An 18868-nucleotide genomic window follows, 5' to 3' on the forward strand; every position below is an offset into this window, starting at 1 on the left:
TGTGCTATCAAAACTGAATCAGTAAATAAATTGCTGTGTTGTTTTGGATTAAGAATTAGCCAAAGTCGATTTGGATTTGATGATGTGGTGTGTTGCTACTGATATGGGAGGGATGCCCCTGCATGCAATTGGATAGACCTGACCAATCAGGGCAACTACAGGATACTGTACATATCCTGAATCCGGTAAGGCGAAGAGCCAAGAACACTGATCTTGTCGACAAATACACATGCCTTAATGCGCTGTTGCATTATTGTGCTCTCAATATCTCGTATGACAGATGCTATAGCCAAATCTAAACATCTAGCTTCTCTAGCAACAGCCTTTTTGTTGTAAGCAAGACCAACTCAAGCATGCTCGGGTGACAGAGATGACAAGGCACTCACATGTTGTGGGCGGAATAATTTCAGGCTGGCTTCCAGGCGATTCAGGTGCTACAGATTCTTCTACCACTAAACTATCATCACATCTATTCATCTCACCATCTACACATCACTGTACTAAAATACATCCACTTATTCAGTGTCGGTGACACATTTTACTTAGGAACATTTTCTAGAACATTCTGCTACCCTCTGTATAATGCGCGTCAGCCCGTAAAGGTGACTTAGTTAGCTCCCATCAAAGGCACTGGCAATGTCTTCCCTCCATAATTTGACCAAAACCAGATTCACAGCTCGGTGCAAAAAACCCATTACAGCTGAAAAGGATGTAGCAGCGATTTGGGGCAAAATACTAAAATACTACCACCACTGGCAGTCCCATTTTCAGCCCCCTGTCTTCTTTTTTGGCCTCTCCTTTGATTCGCTCCAGTCTCATTCATTCACTTATTGATTTTTTGCCAGTCCTCTCCTTTCCTCCAGACGCTACCATTGTGAGGGCCATTGTGCCGAGCAACAGGTGGTTAGGTGTAGACATGCTGGGCTGTATTTACATTTTGTTCTGTCTCTGGCAAACCTCCAGGGGAGGCAAGGCAGGGTGTGAGGGGGAAATAGCACTGTAGGACTGTAAGGCTGGCCGTGTGTGTGTGTGTGTGTGTGTGTGTGTGTGTGTGTGTGTGTGTGTGTGTGTGTGTGTGTGTGTGTGTGTGTGTGTGTGTGTGTGTGTGTGTGTGTGTGTGTGTGCGTGCTCTGTAATCAGAGACGAGTGGAAGGCAAATTGATAAACAGTTTTGTGCTCTATTTGTCCTTTTCAGACTTCACAGTGACAGAATGAAATGGTGTTTACGATAATGTAGTAATTTACACACATTTCCTGTAATTGCGTAGTGAGGGAGAGAGAGAGCGAGAAAAAAAACGTAAACACAAGACAATGGTGCAGTTTATCAGTTAGACATTTGAGATAAAACAAAAAAAAACCCTACTCCACTTGAAACGCTGCATGCTCAACAAAAAAAAGGGAACGCTTTGTTCTCCAAAAGCAAAAAAAATCCATCCAAGACATAAATGGACTTGCTGAACATCCATCAATTCTGAAAAGTGTTTCTCAGTCTTTCTAACTACCTACCATCAGAGACGGACATCCCGGGTTCATAATAGTCAAAGTCCTGCCAAGTATTTGATCCAACCATTTAGTAAACCAGTTCATCCTAATTAGCAGCCAGGTAGATCAAAATATTAGTGATATCACCTGTGAGCACAGGTAGAAAGACAGGACAGGACTTTTACTTTCTGGAACCGGAATGTCCGCCTCTGCACACCTTGCCAATCTTTGTGACATCTATGAGTCACTTTGTAATACTGCTATTGCACACTATTATTTTGCTACTGCCAACTGTCTATTGTATTGTGGGAGCAGTAGCATCTAATTCATCTGTTCCTTGTGCCTTAGGTGAACGTATGTCTATGTTGCTCTATTGATAAAGCGTATGTATATACTGTATATATCTCTCATGGCACTCATTCCATTGTAAAACAGATAGACAAGGCCCGGGGGGGGGGGGGGGGGGTTGTTTTCCTCAGAGGTTTGTGATAAGGCAAACTGGAGCGCCGGCTGTACAGTAATGCAGACTGGATGAGACTTGAACCGGACCCAGAGAGGTGGGATCAGATTAGGGCCAGATGTTATCAGACGGAGCCCCGAGGAGAGGAGAGGAGAGGAGAGGAGAGGAGAGGAGAGGGGAGGAGAGGAGAGGGGAGGCCATGGGGAGCTCAGCTGAGGAGATAAGGGGATGGAGGGATGAGTGAGGCAAGGTGGAGAGCAGGAGGGAAGATGGACAGCTGAGGAGTGACTGATAGAAAGAAAGGTAAAAGAGGAGATGTGCTCAGCGTGTGCTGGGAACTCCTTCTCCTTAAAGCCTGTTTAAATTGATGGCTTTGGGAGCATTTGGAGTGGGGTTTGATGTTGGACATCGATCGGGGTGCTGTGGCGCTCTGTAGTGTTTGGAGAGACCATATGACGGGGCTGTGGTAAAGCCGTGCATAAATATCAAACCATTTGATCAGAGCGACAGCCATTTTCTGTTCTATACCGTCGTTTTTTTCCCCCGTTTAAATCGATTCGGTGTTTCATGTCATCGCCGTATCCCACGGCTTGTGCTCAGCGATGGGAACAAGCACATGTCTCAGTCACCAAAGCAGACGGTACAAAGGAGAGCAAATCCATCTCTCTCCTCACAGCGCCACAGCTGTTTGAACTAGCGGCAACCTATCATTTGACCTTTACGGAGACCTTCGCTGACTGCGCCGCCGATTTTTGAACAGTTTAGCCAACAAGGTGAGGAGGAGGAGGAGGAGGAGGTGATTGCCTTCTCTTGTTGCCGCAGCAACAAGGAAATAGAAATGGAAGGGGCCACTCTGTTACTGAAAGGACACACATCACATCCAGTCGCTCTTACAAGAGGACTGTAGTTTGCACTGCTGGAGCTGCAGAGAAATATGGACTTGTGTTGCACATACTGTATGCACTGGCGGTGAAGTGCATGACTTGCAGATGGTTCAGTTCAGATAACCTCGCCTGAACTTCATCATTTTAGAGTGATGCCTCCCAAGTTGACCAGGTCAAGCAGGGGACAGTTTCATAACAACCCGCAGGGAAGGGTCAGAATTATGCCACACCGATGCTTGTCAGAAACAGAAAGACATATTTCAATTATTACCAATCACTTACCTATTCTTTTCATTTTCAATTACCTCTAGAGAGACTTAAATATCTCTATATGTCTCTACTCAACTGATCATAGGTAGACATATACTACACAATAAGCTTCTCCTTAACCAGTACTTACATAGTTTTACACCCAAGATTAGAACAGTTGCAGGCTGTAGCTGACTGTAACACACGGGCTCAATGTGCATTCGTATCCCTCTGTGAATGCAGGTGTACAGATGCAGAAGTGTTTGTCTCTGTTTGTGCTGCGTTTTGCATATAATGCTGTTTTGTTTTGTTTTGCTCTTCATTATTTCGGTGAATGTGTCCTGGGTGAGTTCATTCTAAAGGCTAGAAGAGACTGACCAAGGGAGAAAGAGGCAGAGAGGGAGACAGAGAGGGAAAGAAAGAAAGGGAGAGAGAGAGAAAGAAGGAGAGAGAGAGTGAGAAAGAGGCAGAGAGAGGGAGGAAAAGGGAGAGAGAGAGAGTGAGAAAGAGGGAGAGGGAGAGCGAGAGCGTACTGTCGCTCGGCTGGTATTATGGATGACTTGCTGTTGTCTCTCTAATAAAAAAAACAAAACAAAAACAGAGAGGCGTCCGATGATGGATCCATGGGGCCTATTTACAGAAAACTTATGAAGGATCTCGGAGATATTTTTAGAGAGCCGTTCGTTTCTCTCTCTCTCTCCCTATCTATCCCTCCTCCCGTCTCACTCCATCCTAGGTGTGGAGCCCGAATGAATAATTTACTCGGAGAGGAGTCCAGCCACCACAAAGCCCAGAATCTCTAATCCTGGTGGATATAAAGGGGTCCATTTCTTTGACAAATGACCCATCTCAGATACATCTTTTATTCACTAACTTAATCAAGGACACGGGCCGGAAAAGTGGGGCTTGTTCTAACCTCGGGAAGAAAAGACGGACCTAAGATGAGCTGAGGAAGAGAGAAAGAATGAGTGGGTGTGATGGGTCTTCTCGTTCATTATCCTGTCCATATGTGAGCCTAGTTGTTACATGTACAGTATGTCCAAAGGCGAACATGTGGAATCTACTGACATTATAGTAGTGTGCGCGTGTGTGTGTGTGTGTGTGTGTGTGTGTGTGTGTGTGTGTGTGTGTGTGTGTGTGTGTGTGTGTTGTCAGAGTAACCGGAAGAACATGTTCATGTGCAGAAGACTTGGGTCGGAAATGTTGCAACGGTCACTAGTAGTAGCACACTGTACTACTTGCCTCATGCCCAGGGATTGTCCTCTGAAGTGACATTACAGCAGAGGAGCATTGCTTAACACCACCAGAGTTTCTGATTTCTGCCTTTCATATTCCAGGAAACAGGAGTTGCTGACCATCTCCAATGTTCCACTGGCCGACTGCCCCCCCTCCCCTCCTCGAACCGCCCCACCCACCATGAAGGTAAGTCATAGGGGCCTCGTGCCAGTCAATCATCCTGGCCGCAGTCTGATTGGTCAAAGGCACTCGGCCCTGTCACAGAATAGAAGGAGGACAGAGAGGAGTTGTTAAATGGAAAGTGCAAGAAAGCCTGATGTCCTCTGTGAAGGGAGAAGGTCATATTCTGAATGTATCCACTGGATGGGAAAGCTTGTGGATGTCCACTGTGATAGATGGGGAGAAAATTATAGTCTTTATCTTCAGCTGTGTATAGAAAGAACAAGAGAGGGCAGTATAATATGTGTGCATCACTTCTCATACATATATGAACTAGAAGAGCTTTGCATCAACAGAGTCTTCATCAACCCCTGTATCGTATTTTAAAAATATATAAAACACATATAACAAATATAAAAAACATATTCCACTTGTATGATTGAAGCCTTTTCTAAGGGACGCCACAAGGCAGCTGAATGCCATGCACAGTGTGTTAGCGGCTGCACCATTATGCGTCTATTCAAAGAGAGGACACGGTGTACTACCTTGTTTTGTAGAAGGCTGTAGTTTTGAATGGGTCAAGCCTGTTTATCGAGTCAGAGGAAGATCAGGAGGAAGTGCACTGCCCTGGTAGTTATATCACCCTCAGCTGTATCACCTCAGCCTCAGCTCACATCCTTTGGGCGTGATCCTCTTTATTTCACAGCAATCAGATAGACATCTCAGCTTTGCAATACTTTAAAAGCCTTCTACTCTACGTTGCTCAATATGTTCCATATGCAACAACATATGTGCAATATGTGCAGTTCCTTTATTGTAGCGATAATCTTCTTCTGAATGATACCTTATCAAATACACGATGGTGTGAAAGAGAGTTGTTTATGTATGAATAGTGCTTGTTTTGCATATGTCCTCAGGGTGTGAATGGGTGGAGGTGCAATTTTGAGAAACAGAGAGTTTTAAAAGGAAGTTTCAGGGCAGTGTTTCTCACCAAAGAGGGTGGCAAAAGGTCATGTTTCATGGGTGGGAAGGCTTCAAAGAAAAGACAAGAGTTGTTGACTTTGATAAGAAATGCCAGTAATGCATTTTAAACAGATACATTTAGATTTTGGAAAAAAAAATGAGAGATGTTTATCAGTGTATTTTAGTGTGTGTAGTGCCAGATGGACCAGATGTGTGTGTGCGTGTGTGTGTGTGTGTGTGTGTGTGTGTGTGTGTGTGTGTGTGTGTGTGTGTGTGTGTGTGTGTGTGTGTGTGTGTGTGTGTGTGTGTGTGTGTGTGCGTGTGCATGTGTGTGTAAAAGAGAAAGGATTAGAGCGTTCAACAGATGGTTATTCTATTATTACAAAGCAGTCTTGACAACACAAGTGTAAATAGTATGACCGCGTCTATTTTTTGCCAGCTGTGTAGTGTATGGCAAGTGCTATGGCGAGAAATAGCATCACTGGAAAGTGACACAACCGTTACTTTTATGTAATGAAAGGCTGCTATGTAATGGAAACTTTTTTTCTGGCTATTCATTTTGATGGACTGGTTGTTTGATAAACCAAAGATATGAATTTGGTGTGATCAGGTGACCAAAAAACTTTGCAGAAGAAGAACTAAGTGCCCAGATGAACCTGTCTATATCTCTCTGTCTGTCATTTACAGTCTGCCCAGTTCTTTGACACGCTGGATAGAATGGAGGTAAGAATTGATTTCGACCCTTCTCTTACTGAGATATAGGTGTTATGCTTTCTCTTTCGCTTGAGTGCTTCTAGTCTCTTTCATAGTTCTCAAGAGATCTCTGCATTGCCAAAGATCTGCAACACTAAGGATTATTTTCATTGCTGATTATTTCCTTTCCAATGGATTATTTGCAATTCCCAATTGATCATCCAGTTGTTTGGTCTTTAAAATGTCATAAAATGGCGAAAGGTTTTGACTGTAGTAGAGTATAGTTATGTATATAGAGTTATATACTTTAATGCACAGGCTCTAACTGCATTAGATGTACATTTACAGCTTTCAATTAAATATTGAATTAATGCATGCACTGTTTACATAATGTGTGAAGATATAAACAGGGCAGTTAATTCAGTATTCTCCTATGGGTTTAAAACACAGACAGCAATAATAATGGCATGAAAACAGAAACCTCTATTACAGTTTCATGACTGCAGCTGGCAATAACTTCTGCATTTAGCCATGTAAACTTCCCCACTATTGAAATAACCCATGTAGGCAGTAAAGAACATTGTTCGTGCAGTGAAGTCAACCTCTCATGATTAGGGTTGCAGTGCTGTGGTTAAACTATCATCTATTAACCTCCAATCCCTGATCTGTCACGTCTGACCCCCTGATTCTTGATGACCTTTCTTTGACCTCGACCCTTGACCCTCATTAGCAGGTTTCAGAGGTGGAAGAGATGAGGACAGGCCCACAGAGACTCAAGGTCTGGGTTGCATGTTGCCACAGCAAAGCTAGCACTCACACCAAGAACCATCAGGAACATGATGCCAGTTTCAGCTGTATGTGGTTACCAAGATGATATCCATTTAAGACTTGGATGATGCAACATCACAGATATATTACTATAGTTTAGTAGATTTACAGTTTACCTTGATCCTGAAGTGAGCTCATATTAATATGATAATGTTTATATATATTAATAAGAATACTGAATCCTTGGTGTGAGTGTTATGTCATGTTGTGATATGTGTTGATCGTGCATGATCAATCCATGAGCCATACCATCAGCCATGGATGCCTTCGTTTGACCTTGACATTACTGTGTGAATAAGACACAATGGTGTGATCTTTTCCTATGACAAGGTCGTTTCCCAAGGTGAAAGCGTTGGTTTGCCATGTGTGCTGTGAGCTGTAGTCAGGCCTGAGTACTGGATGTTCAGTGGTGGCTGACATTAAATAAAGTTAAGGCGTTGTTATCCTTTTCTCCGTAGTTACATGCATGAGTATTTGAGGATATATTAAAAGCTCTAAGCCTGAATAATTCCCCAAAATAAGAAAGATCGTAGCCGTCTGCCGCGGTAATTCCCTCATCATCGCACGTTATGTCATGCACCCCATGACTCATTTGTGTCTTTGCCGTCCTCTTCAACATCTCTATATCCCTCCATCGCTTCTGTCTTTTCAAAATGACCTGCACTCTCTCATCCTGCATGACGGCCATGATTAGCGTGTAATATGTCGGCTCACTCCACCGAGCGTGGCCAGTCGGCCGTCATCACCATTCCGTGTCTCCCTCACCGGTTTCTAATCTGAGCCAGGTTAAGGGGAATGTGTTTGAAGGGGCAAATGTCTTTGTGTGACCGTGCATGACTTAGTACTTACTGTGGCATGTCTCCCCTCCAGGATGACTACATTCCATACCCGGGGATTGAGGAGGTGAGTTGAGTCAGTGTGCAGACCCTCAAAAGAAATGTTTCAGATTATAGCCTCAGTCTTATGCTTAATCTCTCCCGAGCACACACACACACATTCACACACACACACACACACACACACACACACACACACACACACACACACACACACACACACACACACATTCACACACCAAGCCTTGTCAACACATCTGCTCGAGGATAAGCGGAAAAACGAGAACGTGTTTGAAGTGTTCCTTGTGGGTTTTCCTGACGTTCTCTCCCACACACACACAGGTCCTACAGAGGGGAGAGCCGTATCCCCAGGTCATTCTGCCTCAGTTCGGCGGCTACTGGATAGAGGACGGCGAGCCCAGCGGCGCCGCCGCGTCCAGCAAGGACACCAGCGCCTGTAACGGGCAGGACGGTGAGGGGACCGGCCCCGAGGGGGGGTACGGCTACCGGCTGGAGAGGAACAGCGCAGCGCGAGCCTATCGCAAGCACTTCCTGGGAAAGGTGAACCAGTTCATATGATATAAGTTTATAAGTTTAAGTCTTATATCGTTGTGTGTACAGTGCAAAATTGTTTTTGACACTGCTTAATGGTTGCTTCTTCTCTGCAGCTGTTTCGAAAATTACCTTTTACCTGCACAGGAAACCATGAAATGAAATTTCCGAGTTGATACATTGCCTTAATTAAAATTGATCGTATCAATTTTTTTGCCCTTGTTTTATTGAAAGCTGTCTTCCTGAACTAAAAATGAACACCTCCCACTCTTGCAGGAGCATCTCAATTTCTACTGCACAGCGAGCAGCCATGGCAACCTCATTCTCTCCATGCGACACGAGGAGCTGGAGGACCAGGAGTACTTGCACATCATCCTGAGGTAAGCCCTGTCCCAGATCCAAACCGGACCCTGGGGTGGACCCGGCACATGACCAGGTCCATTCTTGGCAGCTGTTGCCTGCTTGTGCTTAGACCGCATGGAAAAAATAAAACACCGCAGCTCTTGAACCAACAGCTGGCAAATGACAGCCATTTTAAACATGTGTGACCCGATCCGACAAAATGAGTTACAAGTCGCACATTCTAATTTGGAGATACAGACTGATTCATTAAAAAAAGAACATTGAAATGATTGATTTTTCTTTTTTGGTGTTATATGAAAGAAGGGGCATTCAAAATGTATTTCCCCAAGTGCAATAGTCAAGATAAGAATGTAAAGTCACATAATGATTAATTAAAATCCACAAATCCTACCTTTACCTGCCTGTAACCTTTAACTTCAAACGCAATTTTCACATTTTTGTCTATTGGAAAAATATGACCATATTCAAAATGCTGTATCTTGACAACAATTCAAGATATGACTTTCACCAGGAATTGTGGGTCACTGTGACTCATTTTGCCAGATCGGGTCACATGTAATGAATCAGCATGCTCACAGCAATCTGTTAAGAGAGAGCAGTCTTGCTTTCCAACTAGCTCAGGTCTTGATTCATTGTTTGTGTGTTTTCAGATGTCAGTCAAAGACTGTCTATGAAAGGATCTCTCTGGCTGGCCTACCGGAGATGCCAAGCATTGCCCAGTTAGCTAAGGTTTGCATACTGTGGTATTACCTCATTCACCTTGATGCATGACCTCCAGAATAATGTCCTTTAGAGTCCATAGAATGTAACTCACTCTTATAAACAGATCTCTGTTTATTTCTACTCTCTCATCTTATTTATCCTTCCTCTCTCAACCAGCTTCTGTGCGAAGACATTGTCAACCTCAAATTCCAGCCGGTGTTGTATCCAAAGGTGAGTTCTATAAACCAAATACATGGGGGTGGGGGAAGTCTTACATAGACTTTAAGATAGGATATGAGTTATTTCAGTGGTATGGATATTTCGTTCATAAATGCAGCCAATAGAGGAAAAAGGCATTTAGACATTAATTGCATTCAGAGACTCCAGCTGCACTCTGAGGGTTGGCTTGTTGACTTCTGGTCATTAATGAAATGCTCATTGCTTTCCAGTGCTTTTGGCTTGTTGACTTCTGGTCATTAATGAAATGCTTATTGCTTTCCAGTGCTTTTATAGTGCCCATATGCAAGCTGGATTGTCATTTGTCTAGTCTTTATGATCATATGCAGATGTTGGAAGGCAGCTCTTTTTGTATTCATTTATCCCACATTTATTTTCCAAAATGGTATAATCTCACAAGTAAGGCATTGCAGAATTGATACATTGTTGTTAAGGGGGAATGGTTAGTTTGTCATTTGTCTACTATTCCCATTCTCCATTTGATCTTGGGGGGCATTTAAAAACAGCTGCTCAGCTTCCTCAATAGTAGTTGGCCAATAAATAAGTGAAATTGCAATGTGATGAAACTCAACGAGTGGCCGGCAGTTTAAATGCTTAGGAAATGGGTTTATGGAGAAGTCGCAATCACAGTAACTTCCGTCTAATCTAAAAAAAGGCGAATTCTAAGATCGGGCCTTGGGTTCCCACGGTAGAGTTTCTCTTTTTTGCCAAAAAAATCTCCAAAATGAGGAAATACCTTTTGCCAGGCTCCAGTCTGTCTTTGGTCACTGTGTTAGTAGGCATTTAAGGTAGCACAGGGTTTCACAATTTAGAGGCACACTAAGTGTTGAAACTCCAAAGGATGTTTTAAATGGTTGTTGCAATATCATCCTTATATTGCAAGGTAAGGTACAATTGGGTTTGTGCCATTCTGATAGTTTCCTGTAGATTACCGACAATGTATAGTACTTTTTGGGAAGATTGCAGACAATGAGTTAAGCCCCATATCAAAGTAATCCTCAGATTGAATGCTCATATCACAAATCTCACATGTGCCTGTTTGTAGAAACATTTTATTAATTGTTTATTTTTTATATTTGACAGGGTTCACAGTTGATAGTCAGTTATGATGAACATGAAGTGAACAACACATTCAAGTTTGGTGTTGTCTACCAGAGGTTTGGACAGGTGAGAGCACTTCTTAAGTAAAGCCTTGTTATTCTGTTTTCTGTATAAATAAACTGCACATTTCAGCCCATAAATGTGACCAGTTGCATACACAGTACTCTTTCACTATCAGTTTGACGATATTGGATGGGAAGTTGGCTACAGTGTATACTGTAATTATAATTAGCGTTGTTATTTTGTTCCAACACAAATTACCTACACAGGGTACCTTGTGCCTACGCAGTGATATGCTAAGCTTATTCACCGTCCACTTAATCACATCTATGTTACCTAAATGACCACTATAATCCTGACTTGTGTCGTCATGGTGCCCAGATCCTAATCTCTCCCTGGTCCGACTGCTCCGTTGTAGATATCCGAGGAAGAGCTCTTCAGGAACAACGAGGAGACGCCTGCTTTCGCTGAGTTCCTCGGCATTCTGGGAGACTGCGTAGACCTGCAAGACTTCAAAGGGTGAGAAGGAGGAGAGAGAGAGAGAGTGATGGAATGATGGAGGAATAGAAACTGATAGAAAAGAAAGAGTGGAAGAGAGAGAGAGAGAGAGAGAGGACCAGAAAAGCAGTGGTGGTGGGTAGAATATTTAGTGTGTTATGATTCCGTAGGAGGACTGAGCAGGAAGGATGAGGAGAGCAGCGGTGAGCTGTGAGCTGAGTAAACAGCTGGCATGAATGAAAAGTACTTCAGGGCTAAAAATAAAGTGATGGTAAATAGATTGCATTTGCACAGCAGTTCTTAGCAGTCCTTAGAGCCCTTCCACCAAACTTCAACCAGACAGAGAAGGCAAACATTTAATACACCGTGGGAGTTTCGGCTGAAGACCTTTGAGGTATTGATTTGAGTGCAAGCAGCTGAGTTTCCGGAGTTACTAATACAAGTGATGTGTACACCTGAGCGTGTGTGCGTGTGTGCGTGAGCGTGTGCGTGTGCGTGTGCGTGTGCGTGTGCGTGTGCGTGCGTGCGTGCGTGCGTGCGTGCGTGCGTGTGTGTGCATGCAAGTTGTGTGTGTGTGTATGTGTGTGTGTGTGTGTGTGTGTGTGTGTGTGTGGGGGAGTAAGAGAAAGAGAGATAGGGAGAAGTATATGTATATTTCTATGTGTCAATCACTCCACTCATCTCGACACCTTCTCCTCATCTTGGTCAGGTTCCGTGGAGGCCTTGATGTCTCTCATGGCCAGACGGGCACTCAGTCGGTCTACACGGTGTTCCGCGAGCAGGAGCTCATGTTCCACGTGTCCACAAAGCTGCCCTACACGGAGGGAGACACACAGCAGGTAGCCTCAGTCAGTCCGTCGGCTCCCATAAGACATTAATCCATGCTGTAATGAAATAGTCGGGGTGCATGCACAGAGCTGTGTAATCCAGGATGATTTTGATTCATCATCTATCACATGAATGGTAGCCATGCTTGACCACTTATATTCTTGCATGGCATATCATAACTCTTTCCTGACCACATTCTTGAAGTGTCATGGGGCAAGAGTTTGGGTGTGGGTCACTTGTTCAAAGACTCTTGCACCACACCTAAAGTGTGTCATCAGGAAATAGTTCTTTAAAATGTTCCCACATACATGCGGTCAGGTGTCAGGGGTTTTTCATTCATCTCTTTCTCTTTATTGTGCCATAGCTACAGAGGAAGCGACATATAGGAAATGACATCGTGGCAGTGGTGTTCCAGGAAGGGGCCACACCATTTGTTCCTGATCTGATTGCATCCAACTTCCTCCATGCCTATGTTATAGTGCAAGTGGACAACCCATGCACAGATGACACAACATATAAGGTGAGTAAGAAATGGTAATTCCACTGCACTTCTGGTAACAATTTCCTTCATGGGAGAGGATCCGTAGAAGTCATGTAGTAAAAAGGAAGGAATCACTGGAGCGCACAGATATTAAAGTTGATCTAATGTTTCGCTGTAGGAGCCTTTGCTGCATTTTATATGAAAAATAAATAAGCAACTTTAACATTTCCGTGCTTCGGTGATCCCTTCCTTTATACTACATATAAGATACCAAGATAACGCTGCCTGAGAGCATTAACCTCTCCATCTTATGATAATGTAAAGCTATTTAGCAGTTGTAGCCCTGTTCCTGTCAGTGTTTTTGACCCTAGTGGAATCAATTACACATCATGTAGAACAGATGAAAACATGCCATGGTTCAGTTCCATGTACTGTGTCTTGCAGGTGTCTGTAACAGCACGTGAAGATGTCCCATGCTTTGGTCCACCCCTGCCAAACCCAGCTGTCTTTAAAAAGGTGAGTGCATTAATATCGTCTCTTAACATCCTATAGCCACTTTTATAATGGTTCTGGAGGACCCCAAGATGTAACCCAGAAAATGTGTTCACAGTTTGAGAACCACTGTTTTAGGCTATCATTTAAAAATGGCTTATTAGGTGTTAGTTAAAGATAGTGCGGCCACATTTCCATATGAGCTCTGTTTGGGCTTTGTGTGTGTACACATGCTGAGGTGTGGCTCCCTGCCTGTCTGCCCAGGGCCCTGAATTCAGAGAGTTCCTGCTGACCAAGCTGATCAACGCGGAGCACGCCTGCTATAAGGCGGAACGCTTCGCCAAGCTGGAGGTGAGTGCTGCGAGCCCAGCAGGACGCTATCTGAGGGACTGCTTCCTTTTCAGCTAAACACTCCCGCACCATTGTTGCGTCAGGGCTGACTGTGTGTGTGTGTGTGTGTGTGTGCGCGTGTGCTTGCATTTGAATATAAATATGGTTCTTTTTGTGTCAGTTTGTACTTCCATATGTTTCTGGGGAATTCATATCTGTGTGTGTGTGTGTGTGTGTGTGTGTGTGTGTGTGTGTGTGTGTGTGTGTGTGTGTGTGTGTGTGTGTGTGTGTGTGTGTGTGTGTGTGTGTGTGTGTGTGTGTGTGTGTGTGTGTGTGTGTGTGTGGTGTGTGTGTGTGTGTGTGTGTGTTTGCTTGTGTGTGTGTATTCATGCATGCATGAATATGATATCTGCGTTTTTGTGCTGATGTGCCGATGTCCATGTCTGTGTGTGTGTGTCACTGTGTGTGTGTTCATCTGTGCGTGTGTATGAATACATCTCTGTTTTGTCAGGAAAGGACGCGGGCCGCCCTGCTCGACAACCTCCATGACGAGCTCCACAGACAGACACAGGTCATGCTGGGGCTTCCACTCAGCTCGGAGGAAGACAAAATGGAGAACGGGGGTCACAGTGGGCTAATCGAGTCAATTAAGGTTTGCACCCACAGCACCGCATTACATCAAGCAGGCAGCCAGCAAACGCCTTCAGCCTGAGCGCTCAGTTTCATTAATGCTTTAACTGCCAGCCCTTTTTGTGCGCCCGTTAGTGGCTCATTGCTCAACACAAGCGGCTGAAAATGGATGCTGAGCGCCCTCTAGTGTCTGTCTGCATGTCTGGCTCAATACCTCTTTTGTCTCTCTCGCTCTCTCTCTCTCTCTCTTTCTCGTTCTCTCTCTCTTTGTCTTTTTCTTTGTCTCACCTTCTGTCTTTGTTTCTCTCCTGATTGCTCTATTATTCTATATCTCTGGAGTGTCTCTCTTTGTTTTACCGTCTAATCTTTTCAATATCGTCTCCAAGTCTCCAAGTATTCCAAAAAAATAGATAATAATAAGTCATGTGTATCTTGCAGCTGTCTGCCATGTCTTGTGCAACGTCATGTAATCTTTACCTCGACCTCCTCTCACCTTCCCCACACTTAGTCCCCCCGGTCTGATTGATATTCTGTTAGCTCAACTGTGAGAGCCATTAGATGTTCATTCATTACCCGACTTTCTGCCACTTGTGTCTCTGGCGCCGCCAATCATAACCCATTATCTCTGCCGCTTCCCCCCCCGCAGCGGGCGATGAGAGTGCGGAGCCACTCCATGGACACGATGGTGGGCTCGCACAAGAACAACCGCCACTCCATGGTGGGCGGAGGCGTTCCCACCAGCCTGAGTGGCGGCGGACTGACGCAGGTGGGGGCGGATGGCGGCAAAGGGGTGAGTGCACGGAGGGTGGAGTGGGTGGGTGGGTGGGGGGGGGGGGGGGGGGGGGGGGTCGTTATTTCACTCTCACACTTTCAAAGAGAGCTCTTTCAACTTGTGTCTGCAGAGGGGGATGATAGCGGTCAATTTAGTCCATTTTCACGTACATGTATAATGGACTAAGTCTGAATGCAGTCTGTTATTTAATAGTCATCACTGTCTGTCTGTTTCTCTCTGTGTTTCTGGCACACTCTTTCTTTCTTTCTCCCTGCTTCACTCCTTCTCTCTGCACTCTTGCTTTTCTTTCTCTTCCTCTGCTCTTTGTCTCTTATTCTGTCTCTCTCTCAATACTTATTTCCACTCTTCCTCTCTATCTGTTCTATCTCTCTCCTTTCCCCTCCTCTCATCCCTCCTCCTTCTCTCTCTCTCTCTCTTTCTCTTAATTTCTCTCTCTCATTTTCCCTCCTCTCCTCCCTCTTGTCTCTCTCTCTTCTCTCTCTCTCTCCCTCCTTCTCTTCATCCCTCTCTTCCGTCTGACTCCCTGTCAAACTCAGGGTTCATCAGGTCCAAAGTCTCCGCTGAAGAGTCCAGTGAAGCGGCGCTCGGGGCTTTTCCCTCGGCTGCACACGAGCGTAGACGGCCAGACGGAGCGGCTCTCACGCAGGTCAGTGCACGGAGCTTAGCCGCCAGGGCAGGGGGCACCGAGCCTCCCACCTCACAGAGTAAAGGGCCTGTTTGTTCGCCGTCATCTAAATGTGGTACTTACTGTAATGGCAGTGACGTGTGGCCATTAAGTGAAATGACATGCAAGTGGTTTTGAAGAGAGCTCGCAGCAAAGTATATTACTTTTTGAACTTCAGTCTACATGAGAAGAGACATACACAAGCACACACACAAGCTCACACACAAGCGCACACCCACACATACACACACACACACACACACACACACACACTAGTAGTGGTTGTTCAACTGAGTTTTGTTTTGTTATGTTTGTTGACTCTACAGTGACCAAAGGAATTCAGACAGTGGTCATCCATCACAGGAAGTGAGGTCAGAGACCTCATCTAACCCCAGCTCTCCAGAGATCTTCCCGAGCAAGGACAGGTGAGTGACAGACCAGATGGAATCTACCCGTGTTTAGAGTAAATGCAGATGTATGTAGGCAATATACAGTATGTTCCTGTGTATGTATGTGTGTGTGTGTGTGTGTGTGTGTGTGTGTGTGTGTGTGTGATATCAACATATTGCTAAAAGCTATCCAATGCCCTCATTTCATGAATTTACAGATGCTTACATGAGCACATTGAAAGTAACACCACTGACCTTATTGACTGACCCTTCTGCCGTCCCTCTCTCTTGTCCAATGTCTCTCTCTGTCTGTCTCCCACTCTTCCCGCTGTGATTCTGTAGTCGGCTGTTCTTGAAGATGAAGGACAGCAACGGGAAGCCCAACATGTCCAGATCATCGTCCAGCACCAGCAGCTTCAGCAGTGTAGCGGGGGATGGAGACACGCTAGAGGAGGCAGACCCAGTACGTTGCACTCTGTGTGTGTGTGTGTGTGTGTGTGTGTGTGTGTGTGTGTGTGTGTGTGTGTGTTTGTGTACAGTATGTGTGCGTGAGGAAGTGGAGTTGGCAGACAGGGACAGAAATAAAGACAGAATCAGACTGGAAAAGAGCTATTGCTAAAACTCTTCTTGTCCTTTCCACTAGAACAATCCAGCTTCACCAAGCTACCCTCCTGTGTATAGTCCCACCCTCAGTGTGGAAGGTCAGAGTTCAGGGACTCCAGTCATCATGTGTCGGAGCCCAACAGGTAACTAGGATACATCTGTGGCAACAACAATGGCTTTATAGTTATAGCTGTTTTTAGTTATAGTTTCTAAATTTGCTAAATGGTTTTATGCACAATGAGGATTTGCTCAAGAAGTTGCTCTTCTTGAGCTCTAAAACACTTCTTTCTCTTTGTTTTGAATAAGATTTCAGCAAAAAGACGTCTCCTCGGTCCAATCTTAAATTCCGCTTTGACAAGCTAAGTCATTCCACAGCCGTAAGTAAGATGCTTTTTGTATTATTTTTTATTATTATTATTATTATTCTCTTTCCATTGCCCCTCACACTTGTATGAAGTGACTAACACAACCTTATCCACCCAGGGGCACTGAGATAGCTGCAAGACTGCAGAAGAAAGGCATTAAAGGTACTGCCCTGATGAGTCCTTGAATATTCAACTATTCCTTTGGTATTATCCTATTGGCAAAATGTAACCCTCTCCCCTTTTTCTTGCTGCTTGAAGCAGGGATGTAAAACCTCTAGAAGGAGCTCAGGGGGATATCAGTGGAGACCATGGAGGTGGCACAGATGATCATCTGAGGAGGGAGATGCGGATACTCTTGAATTTAGGAGCTCACTAACATACTGAAGGACTCTCAGCAGTTTGTATCTATGAGACACACACACATGACAGACACACACACACACACACACACACACACACACACACACACACACACACACACACACACACACACACACACACACACACACACATACACAAACACACACACACACACACTAGCAAATATATACGCAGTTTGTTTCCATCTCTGATGCTCCTGGTATCAGTCATCTCTTCGCTCCACTGAATCCATGTTATATTTGCACACTCAAGGGGAGTACGAGTACCCATACTGTGACTAACACCAACTCTTAAGAAGTACATGAATAACTTAACAGGTTCCTAGTGAACTGGGGGAAATATTCCTAGCTAGACATTCACTGAAAATGCACTGCCACATTGGCCATACATCTCTCATGCAGTGATGCTCTAGCTATCTTTAATAGTACGTTTGTTATTGTTATCCTATTTATGGAAGCTGTTAGCAAAAGGGGGAAGTGATGCCATCCAAAACATTTGTGAGGTTTATACATCTGTTGTGTGGATCAGCTAAAATTAAATCTGCTGTATAACATTGTTACGTGGTCCTCTGAAACTGTGTACAGCGAAATAGCTGCATGTTAAATGTTGCTTAACTGTACACCTTGCACATGTGTTTATATATATATATATATATATATACATATATACTGTATATATATATATATAATTGTTTTAATGTTTAATTTAAGTGCATATTGTCATTACTGACATGTTTGTAATTAAGAGAGTCACTTGTCATGTGTACATCTTTATATAGGTATTCACACTTTTGACGTGGTCTAATTTAGAATTTAGAAATGATGAGGTTGCTACATTGCTATACTGTAAATAAAATGCAAGTGCAGAGATACTGTATATCACTGGGTATGACGTAAAGTAGGCATTGGCATTCTGTCTGTCCTTCATTACAGGGATCACGCCTATGGTGATCACACCTGACTACCTAGTTATTTTCTTGATCGTTAGAACACAGTAACTGGGTTTTACCATTGACTATTGCACATCAGGACTGCCTTTGGATTGAGAGTAAGGTGCCAAAGAATCTGTATTGTGAAGAAATAACAGTGAATCATAGTGCTGAAGTTTCTGTTAAGAATAACCATTTGTAAAGCATTACTGTTGTATTAATGATTGCTATTTTCCAATGCATTGTGCGGACATAATGTAGGACTATTCCTAATTGACTGGCTAAACTAAATGGAAAGAAATATGAACTGTAAAATTCAACATGATTGTACTTTTACATGTTAGATATATAACTATTCCATTTTTTGGTAATTAAAATTCTGTATTTTACGTTTATATTGTGTGTTATATGTGTTTTGTGGAAAACAGACCTAGGCCTATAGTAGCTATATGGAATAGCAACGCCTAGCAACACCACCACCACCACCTTCATTTTTTAGATAGTTAAGTTCAATGAATACAATGTTGACAGAAAGACATTTACATTTAAGGAAAGATATAAGATAAGGCTGCCTAATTTAAACAGATTTGGCGTCATGTCTGGTCGCCTCCTTGCTGAGAATACCAAATGTTCTTGGTGAGCCACCAGAAGGCAGAGAGTTATTGTGACCACCGCAAATTTACACAGTTCTCACCTTGTCTTCTAGGCTGAGTAAACCCAGCCTGATTTACTGACAATTTG

At 43.9% G+C, this 18868-nt stretch overlaps 1 protein-coding gene across 8 annotated transcripts in view; it reads left to right on the top strand.

Annotated features, from left to right (window-relative positions):
- Positions 1-18522, top strand: part of rap1gap2b (RAP1 GTPase activating protein 2b) — a 42451-nt gene extending 23929 nt beyond the window's left edge. For 3 of the 8 annotated variants that reach the window (XM_062536996.1, XM_062536998.1, XM_062536990.1), the window contains 23 exons: positions 4413-4497; positions 6121-6156; positions 6857-6904; positions 7825-7857; positions 8133-8351; positions 8619-8722; positions 9356-9434; positions 9585-9638; positions 10728-10811; positions 11164-11264; positions 11953-12082; positions 12436-12591; positions 12997-13068; positions 13309-13395; positions 13886-14026; positions 14651-14794; positions 15334-15443; positions 15788-15886; positions 16193-16313; positions 16494-16596; positions 16760-16834; positions 16937-16980; positions 17077-18522. In XM_062536996.1, coding sequence (XP_062392980.1) covers positions 4413-4497; positions 6121-6156; positions 6857-6904; positions 7825-7857; positions 8133-8351; positions 8619-8722; positions 9356-9434; positions 9585-9638; positions 10728-10811; positions 11164-11264; positions 11953-12082; positions 12436-12591; positions 12997-13068; positions 13309-13395; positions 13886-14026; positions 14651-14794; positions 15334-15443; positions 15788-15886; positions 16193-16313; positions 16494-16596; positions 16760-16834; positions 16937-16950 — 2095 coding nt within the window. In that variant the 3' untranslated portion in view covers positions 16951-16980; positions 17077-18522. The remainder of the gene's footprint in view (positions 1-4412; positions 4498-6120; positions 6157-6856; positions 6905-7824; positions 7858-8132; positions 8352-8618; positions 8723-9355; positions 9435-9584; positions 9639-10727; positions 10812-11163; positions 11265-11952; positions 12083-12435; positions 12592-12996; positions 13069-13308; positions 13396-13885; positions 14027-14650; positions 14795-15333; positions 15444-15787; positions 15887-16192; positions 16314-16493; positions 16597-16759; positions 16835-16936; positions 16981-17076) is intronic. The other 5 variants (XM_062536997.1, XM_062536995.1, XM_062536991.1 and 2 more) reach the window with 4 other exon arrangements.
- Positions 18523-18868: the final 346 nt, after the last annotated feature.

The sequence above is a fragment of the Sardina pilchardus genome, chromosome 5 (genome assembly GCF_963854185.1).
Source record: "Sardina pilchardus chromosome 5, fSarPil1.1, whole genome shotgun sequence".
NCBI classification, from domain to species: Eukaryota; Metazoa; Chordata; class Actinopteri; order Clupeiformes; family Clupeidae; genus Sardina; species Sardina pilchardus.